The 15,955-nt window shown below is 46.6% G+C and overlaps 1 protein-coding gene across 1 annotated transcript in view; it reads left to right on the top strand.

Moving 5' to 3' along the window:
• Positions 1–15,955, top strand: part of ACAN (aggrecan) — a 50,812-nt gene that overhangs the window by 33,970 nt on the left and 887 nt on the right. Inside the window, exons 13-20 of the mRNA XM_054214561.1 lie at positions 55–496; positions 557–736; positions 797–1,533; positions 10,522–10,635; positions 13,354–13,512; positions 13,999–14,081; positions 14,429–14,573; positions 15,056–15,238. Of these exons, the coding sequence (XP_054070536.1) occupies positions 55–496; positions 557–736; positions 797–1,533; positions 10,522–10,635; positions 13,354–13,512; positions 13,999–14,081; positions 14,429–14,573; positions 15,056–15,238 (2,043 nt within the window). The remainder of the gene's footprint in view (positions 1–54; positions 497–556; positions 737–796; positions 1,534–10,521; positions 10,636–13,353; positions 13,513–13,998; positions 14,082–14,428; positions 14,574–15,055; positions 15,239–15,955) is intronic.

Raw genomic sequence — 15,955 nt, forward strand, 5'->3', positions numbered from 1 at the left:
AAGCCAGGGGTGAAACATCTGGCTATCCTGAAATTATCATAGAAACATCTACAGTTCAAGAAATAAGTGGGGAAACTTCTGCGTTTCCTGAAAGTAGCACAGAAACATCCACAATACAAGAAAGCAGTGGGGAAACATCTGCATTTCCTGAAATTAGAATAGAAACATCCACAAGTCAAGACATCAGTGGGGAAACGTCTGCATTTCCTGAAATTAGAATAGAGACATTCACAAGTCAAGAGGCCAGGGGTGAAATATCTGGCTATCCTGAAATTAGCATAGAAACATCCACAGTCCATGAAACCAGTGGAGAAACATCTGCCTTTCCTGAAATTAGCATAGAAACTTCAGCAGTCCATGAAATCAGTGGAGAAACTTCTGCTTTTCCTGAAATCAGCATAGAAACTTCAACAGTCCGTGAATTAAGTGGAGAAAGTTCTGCATTTCCTGAAATTAGAATAGAAACATCCACAAATCAAGAAGCCCGGGGTGAAACATCTGGCTATCCTGAAATTAGCATAGAAACATCCACAGTCCATGAAACCAGTGGGGAAACATCTGCATTTCCCGAAATTAGCATAGAAACTTCGACGGTCCACGAAATCAGTGGGGAAACTTCTGCCTTTCCTGAAATTAGCATAGAAACTTCAACAGTCCACGAAATCAGTGGGGAAACATCTGCATTTCCTGAAATTAGAATAGAAACATCCACAAGTCAAGAAGCCCGAGGTGAGACATCTGCATTTCCTGGGATTAGCATAGAAACACCAACAAGTCAAGAAGCCAGGGGTGAAACATCTGCCTATCCCGAAATTACCATAGAAACATCCACAGTTCAAGAAGTAAGTGGGGAAACTTCTGCATTTCCTGGGATTAGCGTAGAAACACCAACAAGTCAAGAAGCCAGGGGTGAAACATCTGCCTATCCCGAAATTACCATAGAAACATCCACAGTTCAAGAAGTAAGTGGGGAAACTTCTGCGTTTCCTGAAATTAGAATAGAAACATCCACAAGTCAAGAAGCCCGGGGTGAAACATCTGCATTTCCCAAAATCAGCATAGAAACATCCACAGCCCATGAAACTGGTGGGGAAACATCTGCATTTCCCGAATTCAGCATAGAAACATCCACAGCCCACGAAATCAGTGGAGAAGCATCCGTGTTGCCTGCTGCTAACCTCGAAACAGCTGCCACATCTTTGGCCAGTGGTGAGCCCTCTGGTGCTCCCGAGGAGAAGGAAATTCCTGACGCAACATATGGAGCTGTGACATACTCAGCTGTAGGCATTTCAGGGGAAACCTCTGTCCCAGACGTTGTAATTAGTACCAGCACTCCAGATGTTGAACCAACACAGGGACTCAGGAACCCTGAAGAGGCTCAGCTCGAAATAGAGCCCTCCCCTCCCGCAGCGTCAGGACAAGAGATGGAGACAGCTGTTGTTCTAGACAACCCTCATCTGCTGGCCACCACTACTGCTGCCCTGCCTCAAGTTTCACAAGAAGCAATAGATGCATTAGGACCCACTACAGAAGGTACCGTGTCTTCTTCTTATATGGAAGGGAACTTGCTATGGGGGGTAAGGGAGGGAGGGGGCATAGCTGTCGCATTTTACTTCTTCTGCGGCAGAGAACATTGACACAGAAGCAGGCTTGAGCAAAATGTTACTATGGTGGGAAACCATAAACACGTGGGGTTTTCCACAGGTCATGTTCAATAGCTTCTGTCTTAACAAATGATAGTCTGTGTTTGGACAGATAATGCAATTATCCGGTCAGCATAACCCCATCCCCAGAAGCTTCCTGGACCTCCCTCCTGCCTGCCCACAGCAATTACATGCCCCTGGGGAGAGCAGCAGAGAACCAGTTCAAGGGAAGCACCAGGAGATGCATATCTGGCCTTCCCCCACTGCACCATAGCAGTCGGCATCAGCCACTCCTGGTGGACACGGCTGCACCCCAGCCTTGAGGAACAGCCCAGCGAAACTGGCACTTGCCAGAAACATGACAGGGGCATCACCTTCTTGTGCCCCCCGGGGTACGTGGGTGATTGCTGAGATGTAGGTGAGACCACCCCTCTACACTGCCGGAGGTGGGGGCTCAAAAAAAGAGTATTCTGTGAATGGTCATTGAGAGCCGCTGTGACCAGGCTCCTGGGTGTGATATAGCTGGGGAAGGCACTAGAACATTGACACCCCCTCTTAAATTGCTCTTAGCCATTGCTATAGCACAGAGAAAACATTTTCTTCTCATATGGAAACAAGAGCAAGGACTTCTCCACCCGCCAGAGACTTCCACCCTGGCTAGTGAATGCAGCTGAGAAGTTGGATAAGACAGGCTGCAAGTCTCTGCCCTGTTTTGTTTCTCTTTCCGTGATGTGTTGACTTGCTGCCTGTATTCCTGAGTGTTCCATCGCGTTTGCTCCGGAGCGGGAGGCTGGCCATCAGCAGCTTTGCAGTGCCAAGGGGTAAGAGGCAAAGCAAGACAGCTTGGGGACAAAAATCTCTCCTACCAGCATCACCCGTGCCGAGAGCAGTGTTTGGATGGGGCAAACTGCTCCACTCCCTTTGGCACAGAGCATGATCACCCTCTGGTCTGTATCTCATGGTGTTCTTTGCAGCTAGAATGGGATAAATGTGTGAGACGACGCTCAGAGCATCGCTACCTTTTGTCAGCTCTGCTGATAAATGCCCTTCCTCCCATCCTGCCCCTTTTTGGTGTTTTAGCGCTCTGTCTTTGGTAGGATCCCTCGCTGCCAAGTATAAACAGACACAATATTTAAATCTGAGTAACCATTTATGGTGAAAACACTCCGCTAGCTTTCTGATGAGCATCCCCCGAGCAGTGTTCACATGCCATGGAGGCATTAGGATACTACAATGAGAAGAAAATGAGATGGGACATTGTTGCGCTTGCTGGTGGCTGCTTCTTGGCCAAGGGAGGAGCCCAATGCCGGTAATACAAGGTGTCCCACGACATCCCTGGCCACAGCTTGGTTTCAGTTTGCTGCAATCAGGAGCAGGCTCCGGGGACAAGCCCCTTTTCAAAACCATCAATCCTTGTGCTGTTGTATGAAGGTCCTACATATGGTCAGTTCTCAATGGGCTGCACGTTTGTGTAGGACGTGTTGCTTATATATGTTACAAAACATATGTGCAAAGAGATTTGCTCAGTTCCTTCTAGCAAAAGTAACATTAATTCCAGCCCCTTCCCACATTACCTCCTGAACTGCTTCTTTTTGGTTAATTTACACCATTCAGCATAGATAGCTCTGGACCCCTTAGGAGTCTGTAAGTGCAGGGCTTTGTGAAGCTCAGCCTGGTTTCTAACATCATTTCCATCCCCAAAGTGTTTCGAATGAGTCACTGCATTTCCCTCTGCGTCAATTCTCTCCCTCTGAGAAAACAGGTAATCACAAACCTTTGTTCAGTCCTACCTGTAACACGTTTGAGGTCCTGCCTGTCTCTGCTGAGCACAGCGGGTGCTGCAGGAGTGGGTGAGGGCAACTCGGTGGGGTTGTTCCTGCAGCATTGGTCCAGCCTGGCACAGCATCTGTGGATGGGCAGGGTGCTGCAGGGGTTACGCACCCAAAAGACCTCCTTCCACACCTAATGGGCTCTACTTTTGGGCCATGCTCGCTGCCACGTCCAAGCCTGGAGATAAAAACAAGCCAGCAAAGGCAGGGTTGAGGGAAAGGAAGGAAACTAGCCAGTGAGGCTCAGAAAAAAAAAAAAAAAAAAGAAAAAAAAATTAAAAAAACATATTGGCCCCAAAGTATGGTTTTATTTCACTGCTTTTTCTTTTTATAAATTACCCACAAGGCGATTGCCAGATTCCTCGGAGCGTTTGTTAGCCAACATTCTTGTGAAGTATTTTGAAAGAAAACCATGTGTTCGGCAGCTCATGTGTGAAGAAGCTTGAAAAATGTTCTGAAATTGGAACGTGTTGTGTATTTGCAAGTCACAGAGATGACGACGTAGCAGCTGGGGTTTCTTAGCAGGTGACAGGGAGAGGTAAGCAACGACTGCATGAAGTTTAATTGTAGACTCTTTATAAACTAGAGGTGGGCTGTACACGTGCAGTACACGTGCGTGACTGGTTTTCCCACCAGGGATACTCTAGGGTAAAACTTCTCTTTCCATTGGTAAGCTTCTTTACTACAGTGTCCCTATAGGGTTAAAGGCAGTCCTGGTCAGGGTCTGAAGGAAGCTCATCCAGGTGGAAAGAAAGTGTGTTGATCATGAACATGCAACGCCTCTGCAACAAGGCGAACTTATTCTAGAGAGTTAGCGCAAAGTCATGAGAAAAGAAGAAAAATAAAAAGGAAAAATAACCACAGATTTCCTTTTTTGGGTCGTTACTCTTTACAGTGCTCTGGGGATTGTGAACATGGAAAGTCTACAAGGAAGAACCATAGGCTGGAACCCAAAATGCTATTTCCCATGTTGTGGCTGCTTTTTTACCTGAAGCTTTCCAGTGTTGAAATTTAGCTCTCGCAAAAAGATCAGTTCTAATATCTGCACCTCGTGCCTCAGAGTTTGTAGGATGTAATGGATGCCCATTAAGTGCAATCAATTTTTACGAACATTAAAGCACAGGTGAGGCTCATTCAGCTTACAGAAGGAGCTCAGAGTGAGGAGCAGGGAGGCATGTGGCTGTTGCCCTCTTGTCCTGTTGTTGAAGGGTTCCAGTTAGATCCAACAGTCTTTTTAGTGGGATGATTTACAAAGAATTATATTTTTCTGCTCTGCTATAGCCTCTCCTTCTCTCTAAAAGCCAGAGCCAGAAGCACAACGATTAACCAACGATTAACGCTTGGAGTGCCAGTATTTTTGAGTATTTAACCAAATTGAAGGCTGTGCGTGCACATGTCTTTAGTCAGCAGTTTGATTCCTCCACGAGGACAGGAACCCCGCAAGCTTGAAGAATTGTCCATAGGCTTGGCGTCTTCAGCCAGAGTTTTGCCAACTCAGCGGGTCTTTTTTGCTTCGGGTAACATTTGAAGACAAATAATTATTAGCTGAAAAAAGCATGCTGGCGCTTCAGTGAAAGGCTGTGGTTTGGAGCACTCTGACCAGTCAATGACTTAAACACTTCACTTTAGCTGGGGGAAAAAAGAGAAATGTGCTGAAATGGCAGCTATTTATGTTAAGTTTTGCTTGTCTCTGGTGAAATGAGTTCATGAAGTTTGCTGCCTATGGCCCCGACACAGCTGAAGGTTAGAATCCAAATAAGGAAAGGTCTTGATGGGCTTTCCTCATTCCTAATGCCTTCGAAATCCAATGAATAGAGTTTTTTTGGTCCAGAGAAGATCAACCCAGAAGAAAAGAAGTCTAGAAAAATTCACCCGATTCATAATTTTTCACCTAATGTGGAATGAGGTGTATGCTCTCAAGAAGGAGATGGAGGTACCAGTCCTGGCTGAGAGACAAGCAAAAGCACAGACCGTTTGCGGCTGACCAGAGGATTTGATGTCTCCTGGATATGCTGTCTATTTTGCATCAGAAGTTTATTAGCTTCATTAAAACCTTTCTCTGAAGAGGCAACCTACAGTCCTGGACTACTGTTATATACATGTCAGTTTTGTTCTACACATAATATTTTGGAGGCAGAGATGTCCAAATTTCCTGAGCTCTCCTTCCATGAGAGCGTTGGACAAATCGAAGGTCCCAGCAGATCAACAGGTTCCCCTGGAAACTTGCTGTTCTCTAGATGAATATAGCTTTTTAAGGCTGTAGCAATATCTGCCGCTTCTCCTGCGTGGCGGCTTTGGTTTAATTATTGTAGTTAATTATTTTAATGACTTCAGTGCTCATCATAAGTCACCAGCTGATGTGATTCAGTTCAATGCTAGTATTTTACTTAAAATGTGAGAACTGTTTTCCCCGACTCCTATTCTTTTCTTGCAGGAGTCACCCTACAATTGCTCCGATGTTTTCCTTCCCTGTTTGAGCTATCAGATCAGCAGTTCAAACTTCCCAGGAGTCTCTGAAAAGCAAATTTAATTTGTACCTGGATTTTTTTTTCCTCAATCTCTAGAAGATAATTATCTAGCTGGTGTCTGGATCCCTGTTTGGATAATTGCACTTACAAGGAGCAAGGAGGAGCATTTTTTTACGAAGAAAGGGTGAGGGGCACAACAGGGACTGTTGGACATCCGGAAAATGTCTTGCCTTTCAGTCTTACCTTTTCCTCTCTGCAGAATAAAAACAGGAGTTTAAATCCTGGTGTATATTTCTAAACCGGTCACTCACAGCTTCAGGAAAACTACACAGTTTTTTCAGGGCTCGGGCGATGGCGTCCTCTCTGGTCACAAGCTGCTTCTCCTTAGTAGGTGTTTCAAGCACAAAGCTGACCTTTTCAACGGGTGTCCTTGCTCATCTTCCATACAGGCTGCCATTGAGAGAAATGCACAGACTGTATTTATTACTTTAAAAAGTGTCAGGACTGTTTCTAGTATTGTATTCTTAGCTTGGGATGGAGGATTTTAAAAGCATTTCCTTCTCACCACTGACACTGTGTGTTCATTTTTGCATGCCGTTTGCCTTCTGAGCTAAACCAGGACCAATCTATTTCTCTTTCATTTCTAAAGGATTTCTCTTTCCAGTTTCCATGATCTAGTGCAGCAAATTGTTTTCAAAGGCATTGGGAGAATACTGATGTTGTGTTCAGTTGCACCAAAAGAAAATAATTCCGACTAAATATAGTATGTATCTGGCAATGTAAAAGAAATCTTAGGAAGAAAATGGTGAAACAAATTCGAAGTTTGCATTGTAGCTATGTAACTCCCCTTTACTTTCTCCAGCCAACAGTTTACATCTTCCAGATGCAAGACCCTGTTTACATTGGATATTTTGTTTTAATTGTTTTATTTTAAAAAAAAACAAAAATCTAGAAGTTCGACCGTAGGTCCCGTTAGCAGCAAAAAATAGAAATTGTTGTGACAATAGATTTGAATAATCTTTTGCAACTTCTGGGCAATATTAACTGCAGTAGGAAAAGTCTTCTAAAGAGCTGCTAATTTTGCATTATCCTCCAGAAGTGAGTTAATAATATGTTCTAAATGGGCTTCCTATTCTTTGGCACCACAAGGCATTTTCTCCCTCCCCCCCCCCCCCCCCCCCGCCTTTGTTTCAGAGCTGAAGCCTTGAAAGCGAAGGCTGCCTCTGTCCTGCATCCCATGCCGCATCGCTTGTCCTTTGCTAGCGCTGGGCAATAATAGCAGTAGTCTTGTCTTCTTGTCGGTTGATAAGCACTTGAGCCGCATCTCAAAGCGGAGCCGACTTTTTGCATGACTGCTCACCCAAGCAAATAAATAGCTCGCGTCTGCGTAAGACCCTTGGGTGTCAAGGTACCTGGCAGCCGGTGCCGTGGAAGCGGGGGGTCGCTCCGGGCTGAGCAGAGCTGGCACATCTATCGTGTCGCAATCTTTTCAGCTGCCTGAAGAGGTGTGCAGTGATTTACTAACCTCACCTAGCTCTAAACTCTGTGGAAGTGGACACATTTATGGTATATAAAAGGTTATGAAGAAAACAGCCAAGCGTTGCATGATAGATGGGATTTTATTTTATTTTATGACTGGAGTTCTCACCTCCCATAAATCCAATGGCTTAGTCGCGATATATTAGAAACACCCACAAACCGATTTGCCACGGTTTCCAGAGACAACATCGCTGCCAGTTTTACCGTTTAGAACTTACTTTTCTCAAAGACCTCCAAGACCCAGGTTTTCTGGGAGGACCATAATCAGCAATGCTTCCTCCAACCCGGCGGATACGTTTGAGTTTCCTGGTGTCAGCTTGGTGACGGGATTCTACATCCAGATGGAGATGGTGTCCCTGCCCCAACAGCCCAATGGGCTGAAGGGGGAGCTTGGTGTTTATGATCATCATGTGTTTAAAACATCTTCTCTCCAGCCATTTGCAGCATGCTTCTGGGAAGGAAATCTGTCTGTGTCTCACTTGTATTTTTTTTCCAACGCTACCTACGCATACATACCCTTTATCTATGTGTCATACGTAAAAATATATATGTATCTGTATGGAGAGATATATAACATATATATTATGTGCAGAGATTTGTTTTTACAGAATATATAATATGTACAATCATATTATATGCAATAGCTGTAAAAGGAAATTCTGTTCCGGTGTTATTTCTCAGCTGTAAATTTGTGGCAATGACTTTGCACGTGTGTGCCTGCTCCCTCCTTCTCCAAGACCAGAGACGGCAACTCACAGCAGGTCTCCTGCATCTCAGAAGATGCAAAGAGACGCGCCAGAAGACGCGCCAAGTTTTGGTCCACGTGGCTGAAGACAGCTGAAGACTCGTTATTCCCTGCTAAATGTTCTGCTTTAGCTGTCATATGTGCTTTATTCCCACTTCTGCAGCATGCTTTCCACTTCATGGAGCATAACTGACAAAGGAGAGTCTTGCCTTACTTGTTCAGCTGGAGCCTATGGGAATCAACATGAACTTCTGCTGCCACTGCTGTTGGGAAGCCCAAGGGGCCTCTAGAGTTACAATCATCCCTCAGGATATCTCATTTTCCTTTATCCTCTCTATCTCCCAGGAACTCCAAGTGTGACTAATGAGCAATAGTCAGCCAAGTTCAGCTCCTTTCTTCTACCAGGCCCGTGACCCCCATTTTGTTCAGAAAGTCTCTAAGTGTCACAGAATAGGAATTCTCTTCATGTTGCAGTGAACAAAGAAATCCAGAAAGCATTCATGAGCATTTATAAGGGCAATCCAGAGGAAAAAAATCCTCGGAGAAGAACTGCAAAACTGGAGTAAAAGACTCATCAGACACCTGAGGAATAATTGCATTGCTCACAGTGGTACGGCCTACACTAAAATGACAATCTTCATGCTCCAAAGCACAAATGGATTTACGATCCAAGGTCAGAAAGAATTTTCTCCATCACTTAGGCATATTACAGAACACGTCAACTTTTAGTTGACGGATCAAATGTTGGCCACCGAGCAACTAGACAGTCACACACGGTATAAGACGCATCTGCTCTCATATGTCTGGGGACACTGAGCAGCTGGGCCGTGGTTCTGCAGGGAGACAATATCCAACCAAATATACCCCAACCAGAAGATGAACAGACCTTGGGGAGTTGTTCTGGTATTTCCATAGCCAGCATGTCTATTGTCTTTGAATGTTTCCTCACTAACCCCTCTCATCCACAAGAAGAGCATGGAGTGTCAGTCAGCACTTTTAAAGCCTTAGATTTCTTCTGAGTGTGAAAGAGAGAAACGTCTCGCATGAGGATCTAACCAGTCATCTTTTAACCTAACCTGCATGGATGTGCTCCTGCTTTCTTCCTCAGTCTTCCTCCTTGTTTCTGAGTTGAACATCTCTGAAATCTTTCCATTCTGAATGACTCGTCTTCTGATTCCAAAGCTCAATAAGTAGGATTAAGGCTCAGTCTGGAAACATACTGGGAGAAGAGCTTTTACTTACAGCACAAGATAGATTTTACAATATATAGACACAAACTGGCTACCTGTGGCCTTCTTTGGAGCATCTATACTTCCTTCCTTCTGCCCCAAGATGACAGAGGATGGAAGTGCTACCAAATGGTAGCATATACTACCCAGACTTGTGCTAATTAGCAAATTGAGAAACATTAGAAAGTTGAGCGCCAAACTCTTCACATACCAAGTTCTCTTCTCAACTCCGTTAAAGCAAAAAGGATCTGAAGGGCTGCTCTATCTAGATGGGAAACTGAGAGGACCTTTCTCCACCAAGACAGAATCCACAGCTGAAAAAGACATACCAGCTTCTTCCAGCCCCCTCACAAGCAAGAGAGCACATAGTGGGGACAGGTCTGAAGAAAATGGCAGTGCACTCCAGTATTCTTCACGAAGGAAGACGTACCCAAAGCTAGGCCTAAGATCCTCAAAGGAAAAAGGTTGAGGCACTCTGAACCACCTTTGAAACCACTTCTTTTCTTCTCTGCATTGTCTTCATCTTCATTGAGAAGAGATTTCTTGTCCCAGGATTCCATATAAGTTATGGTTAGGAAGAAACTAGTAGTGAGCACCGTCAAGCAGGAAGGCCGGTTAGGAGATAGGGATCTATTTCAGGATGTTTCCATCACTTATGAGAATTCCACGTTCTTCCTCGTAGACCCACCGCTGGTGGAGACACAGACACAAGTTTGCATGTTTGATGCATCAGGCAGAGACAGCAGACAAGGAAGAGTTACCACAGCTGCCAAAGACACTGAGTGTTGCGTATTGGATACATCTTTCTGAGCTTGTACTGATATCTTCAGAGCGGTGTTCAACCATCAAGTGACAGAAAATCAATGCCTTCCTTGTAGGGTGGGTTGGGTCTCTTGCCTTCATTCTTCCAGCAGCAGCAGTGGCAGTATGGTTTAAAATCAGACCCTAGCAACTCCCAAGTTCCCCTAGAACAACTGATATTCCCTCCTAAAAAAACAAGGAAACAAATTCTCCTGTTGGTGGAGTTGTCTGCCCAGAGCCCTAATGGAAGCCCTTGATTTCTTGCAGACACTGATGAGTGCCACTCAAGCCCCTGTCTGAATGGAGCTACCTGCGTTGATGGCATCGACTCTTTCAAATGCTTATGCCTTCCCAGCTACGGAGGGGACCTGTGTGAGATCGGTACGGCCTACCCGGCTTCAGCTAATCTTACTAACTGCTGCACTACCTTGTTCCCACCCTACCCCACCAAAAAGCTGATCCCAAGTGCTCCCATCAGACCTCATCTCAGTAAGCTAACCTCTAATAGCAGCTTAAAATACACTAGGGAAAAGCTTTGAGACTTTTGCTTATATATTTTGACTAGTTTGTTCATCACAGCACCATGTCATCTAAGATTCCTAAGCAGGAGTTTCTGGTCTCTTCTTCAACTTTTTCTTTTTTAAGTTTCTCTGGTGAAGCTCCATACAGATCATAACAATGTTGATCACAGAAGTCACTGTCGCTTTGGGTCAAGGGTCTTTCTGTTCATCTGTAACAGTAGGAAAACATCTAAGTACATCTTCACCCCAGGCAAACTTTCTCTGCTGGACTGGAATTTCATGGAAGGATGCTTCAACTGAGCCATGAAAAATGATTGTGTTTCTCTCTGTGAAGATGCAGCTGAGAGAAGCCTTGTTCACTCCAGGAATTTCCACCGATTTGACACAGCATGACACTTTTGTCACCTCTTCAATGTGGTCTCCTGTCGCAAAATCAGCAGGGAACGTATATCTTTGAGAAAACATGAAGTGACCTATTTTTCCATCAAAATTAGGTACTCTGAGCTGCACTAATACTTCTTTTTGTTTCTACAAGGAAAGAAAAAGAAGGTGGGTTTTTTTCTTAAAGCTGATCAAAGTCCAAACTTTTATCAGCTTATCTGAGGGGAAGCTTTCCTGCCGTGCTCAAACAAAAGAGAAATAAGGTTGCAGTGTCTTCTTCACCTCGGCATGAGTAATGATAATATATATTGGGTTTTCCCCTGCCCTTTCTCTGCATCTCTCTTTCTGCTTCCCATATGAACATATGGAATAGACCATAAGAAGAAAGCTCAGGATCATTGGAACGTCTGGGCAGGAATTGTGCTCTCTTATCATCACTTTCCTAATGCCACCTAATCAGCCCCGGATTTATCCATCCCTGCTACCTGTTGTTGAAGATCCCTGTAAACCAACAAGAGACTTTCTACCCTGCGGCTGCTTATGATTTTGTTTGGTCGAAGCCAGACTTAGTTTCCTCTCTTCTCTTATTTGTGGGCTCATGATGCCTGGGGGTTATAGCCTGGGAGATGCAGGAGGAAGCCAGTGCCTGAATTCACTGGGGAATGTAGATCTTCATTATTCCCATGAGGCAGACCACCCTTTCTCTTGGTCTCCAAGGACAACAGCACACCATAGTTGAGCTCTGCCATCTGTGCACACAGCCACTCCTTCTTGCCACCTCAACAGTGTCCCTACTGGGGAACAAGATTTCTGTCATTCTTTTCCAAAACGATTGTTGTCGTATTTCCCCATAAGTAACAGCTATGTAAGAAAGAGTGGCTTTTCTCCTAAGAAATGTCCTGCTGATGTTCCGTGCCATGTGCTGTCCCATCCCCAGGCTGTGATTACAAGGAGTGGTGTTGAAGCTTCTGGAAAGAAGTCTTAAATCTCAAAAGTCTTAAATCTCAAAAGCATGTTCTCTGCTTTGTGATCGGCCTGGAAAGACCAAGAATCCTTAGAGCTTCAGCTACTTACAGATAATCCATTTGAACTGCTGAAGAAAGTGGAAAACATTTCTAATGCCTCAACTAACTACCAACCCTCCCAACAAAGTATCTGCAATCTCCAGCTGGAAGAACACCAGAACAGTGGATTAGGAGGAACTAGTGTGACTGAAGGTGACAAGCGCTTTGGCCTACCAAGTTTAACAACAGAAGAAAGAAACTGAGTACAGAAACCCTTAATGGAAGGGGAGAGAGGCATGAAGACTTATGAAAGCCCACTACTCCAAGAACAAGTGCCTGAGAAAGGATGGTAGATCGGCCATCTGAAAGGCAGAGATTAAAAACATTTCTTTTTCTGTTTCCTTAAGTCCCATAGAGCACACGTGTGGTGTTGCATTGCATGGGAGCTGCTGAAGGTCTTTTCTGGTGGCTTCTCCATTCGCCTCTGCTCTCCTCCATCTGTAGTTCCATTTATTTTAATTAATGAGTTCAAGTCTTCAGTGTTTCTCAGATGGTAAAAGATATTCTGAAAAGTTGAGAAATTTTCATACTTCTCTAGCAGCTTCCAAGCTTTTTCCTTAAGATTTCATTTTGTCTCTCCACCATGGTAAGTTCCTGCCTCCGCCTTGGTAGACTTGCTTCTCCTCAAAAGCCACAGAACCACACCAAGCAATGCGACCACCTGAACCTGGGCTCTCCTTCCCTCTTTCCTTTTCAACATATACATGTTGATTCTGGACATCTGGATTCAGGTTTTGGAGTTTCTTTCCAAAGCAAAAAAACTCAGCAGGCCAGCACAAGTGGGAAGAGAGGGGTTCTTGCTTGGTCAGTTCCTCAAAAACAAAGTCCAGGAACATGACACGGGGATCGAATTGCTCAGGAATAAGTTTGTATCTCTCGTTTTCTAGTAGCACTGGTCACATTACTGCAAACACGGGGTCTTCAAGACAGGCTGCCCTCTCTGCATGTGCCTTGGATGCCTTCTGATTGTTTTCCCTAGGATTTCCCACAGGCAACAGTGTCAGGTTTTGCCTTTTAGTAGAAGTGGACATGTGTTGTCTTATGCCATGAGAGCATGAGCTGCTAAGAGGTGAGTTGGAAGACTTCCAGGCTCGTGCACCAACTCCTTTTCATCCCTCCTTTGTGTGTTTCAGACCTGGAAAACTGTGAGGAAGGATGGATCAAGTTCCAGGGCCACTGCTACAGGCACTTTGAAGAGCGGGAGACTTGGATGGATGCAGAGACCAGATGCCGACAGCATCAAGCCCACCTGAGCAGTATCATCACCCCGGAGGAGCAAGAATTTGTGAACAGTGAGTGCTGAGGGAAGCCTGAGACTGGGCAAGGGTCCATCCTTTGGACTCTCACTCTATGGGCAGGTGTATCCAAAACTGTATAAAAACCACAATTTCCCCCAGTAGTGCTCAGATATTTCTTAAGGAGGCCTCGTCCTTGCATGGGAGAGGAAGAGCTGTCCGGCCATGAGACAGAAGAGGGCCCTTTCTTGGCTAGGACAGATCTTTGCTCTTACCAGGTTGCTGATGTGGCTTGTTCACAAGATGTTCACTTGCTGCAAAAAGCGCAGTGACCCGTGCCAGTGCGGGTGGCTCCATGTTGAGTGGGGAGGGAGATGGACAAGCACGATGCAGGGAAAAAAAGGACACCAGGGGCTAGTGGCTGGGAAGGAGCCCAATGTCCCAGAGGGTCCAGGGCCAGAGATGGCTGAGATGGCAAAGAAACACTTTAACAAGGTGCAGGGGAACCACGACCCACACTTCTCTCCTCCTCCGCTCTTCTAGGCCACGCACAAGACTACCAATGGATCGGCCTCAGTGACAGAGCTGTGGAGAACGACTTTCGCTGGTCCGATGGGCACTCCTTGGTGAGTCTGCAGCCCATGCCACCAGCAGGCACTGGCTTTTGGGGCAGGAGGAAGAGGTTCCCTTGGGTGGGAAGAGCCCCATGAGTTCCATGCTGAGTGCTTGGGTTGGGAATTGAGTGGAGGCAGCCCTAAACTTTATAAGGCTCATGGTTTTTCCAAGCCTCTAGTAAAGATGGTCAACTAAGCTCCTGGGCACCATCGCAATAGAAATAACCACTGTAGAAGCAGTGCTGGGAACCCATGGTCTCTGATGGTCAGATGCATGGGTGAGGCAGCAGCAAGGATGAAGATGACAGTAGGAGAGGGGAGGGCTCAGCCTTAGGAGAAGGGCTTTCCTCTCTCTGCAGCAATTTGAGAACTGGCGGCCCAACCAACCCGATAACTTCTTTGCGGCGGGTGAGGACTGCGTTGTGATGATCTGGCACGAGCAAGGCGAATGGAACGACGTTCCCTGCAACTATCACCTCCCTTTCACCTGCAAGAAAGGAACAGGTCAGAACCCTGCGCTGCACCAGCAAGGACAGGGGGCCCAGGCAGAGGTTGTGGGGCTGGAGTGGAGCCCCCAGTGCACATGAATGTGGGCTTTGTCATTGCAAAGGGTGGTCAAAGAGGTAGAAGGAAGTAACAGTAGATGTTGGCCAAGGCTCTAGGAGAAAGTTTGCCAAGGGCTTGTAGACAAATAGGTCGAGCCACCAAGGATGGGGTTTCACGTCTGCAGGCAGAGCCATACCCTGGCTGCAGCATCACTCCTGCACACCAGGTCCATGCCCTCCCATGGACGCAAGCGGCTGGTGTGATGTATCCTCCCGCCGCTAAATTTTGTGGACAGAGGCAATCTCAAAGGGATTCAAGGTTTTATGTGCGGGAGGAGTGACGAGGCTGTGCATACCCAGCCCGCGCTGGGCAGGCAGGAACTGCCCGCTCAAACAGGCAGGACTCCTCAAGCTCTCCATGTCTCTGCCCATCTCCTGCAGTGGCCTGTGGGGACCCCCCTGTGGTGGAGAACGCCAGGACCTTTGGCCGGAAGAAGGACCGCTATGAAATAAACTCCATGGTGCGGTACCAGTGCAACCAAGGCTACATCCAGCGCCACGTGCCCACAATCCGGTGCCAGCCCAATGGGCAGTGGGAGGAGCCGCGGATATCCTGCATAAACCGTACGTCTTGTCCCCTTTGCCTTCGTGTTAGGACTGATGCATCCCTGCAGCTGGGAAAAGCAGCTGGGAATGAGGGGGCTATCATCTCAGGGTGCAGGTTAGCTCCGAGACGGACAGAAGGGGACATCTTGGTCCCCTTGACTTGTTGAAAGCTCCCCCATGATGGGGCCGTGGGAGGTAGCATCTTCTGAGCAGATGTGGACCACGGGGGCTGGCTGGAGGGGTAGCCCAGGCAGGGGTAGGGGCAGGTCCAGAGCCAGGAAAGGGCTACAGAGATCTCACCAAAGACCCAGGCTACTTAACGAAAGGAAAGAAAAATAAATGCCTTCTGAAAGGGTGAGTTTTGGCACCACCTGCATCATGCAGAGAGAATAGGAAGGGGGAGCTGTGGTCCTCCCGAGCCCTTCCCCAGCATCCCCCTGCCTGGGGAGCAGGCAGGAGCCCTGCGGCAGAGCTAAGCCGAGGGACAGGGCTGGGCTCCTGACCCTTCTCCTGTCAGGCCTCCAGCTGGCGGCAGCCAGCCCTCTCCCACTGGCGTCCCAGCCCACTCCCAGGCCTGCCTACACCCCTGTCCCATCCCTGCTCGCCTGCAGCTTCCCAATAATTTCATCGGCCTCATCCAAATCACATCTGTCCAGTGGCCTCCTTGCCAGGTTCTGGTCCAGCTGGGCAATTCCAGCTCAAGCAACAGTCCCACGGCCAGGGAAAGTCGATATG

The sequence above is a fragment of the Rissa tridactyla genome, chromosome 9 (assembly GCF_028500815.1).
Source record: "Rissa tridactyla isolate bRisTri1 chromosome 9, bRisTri1.patW.cur.20221130, whole genome shotgun sequence".
Taxonomy (NCBI): Eukaryota; Metazoa; Chordata; class Aves; order Charadriiformes; family Laridae; genus Rissa; species Rissa tridactyla.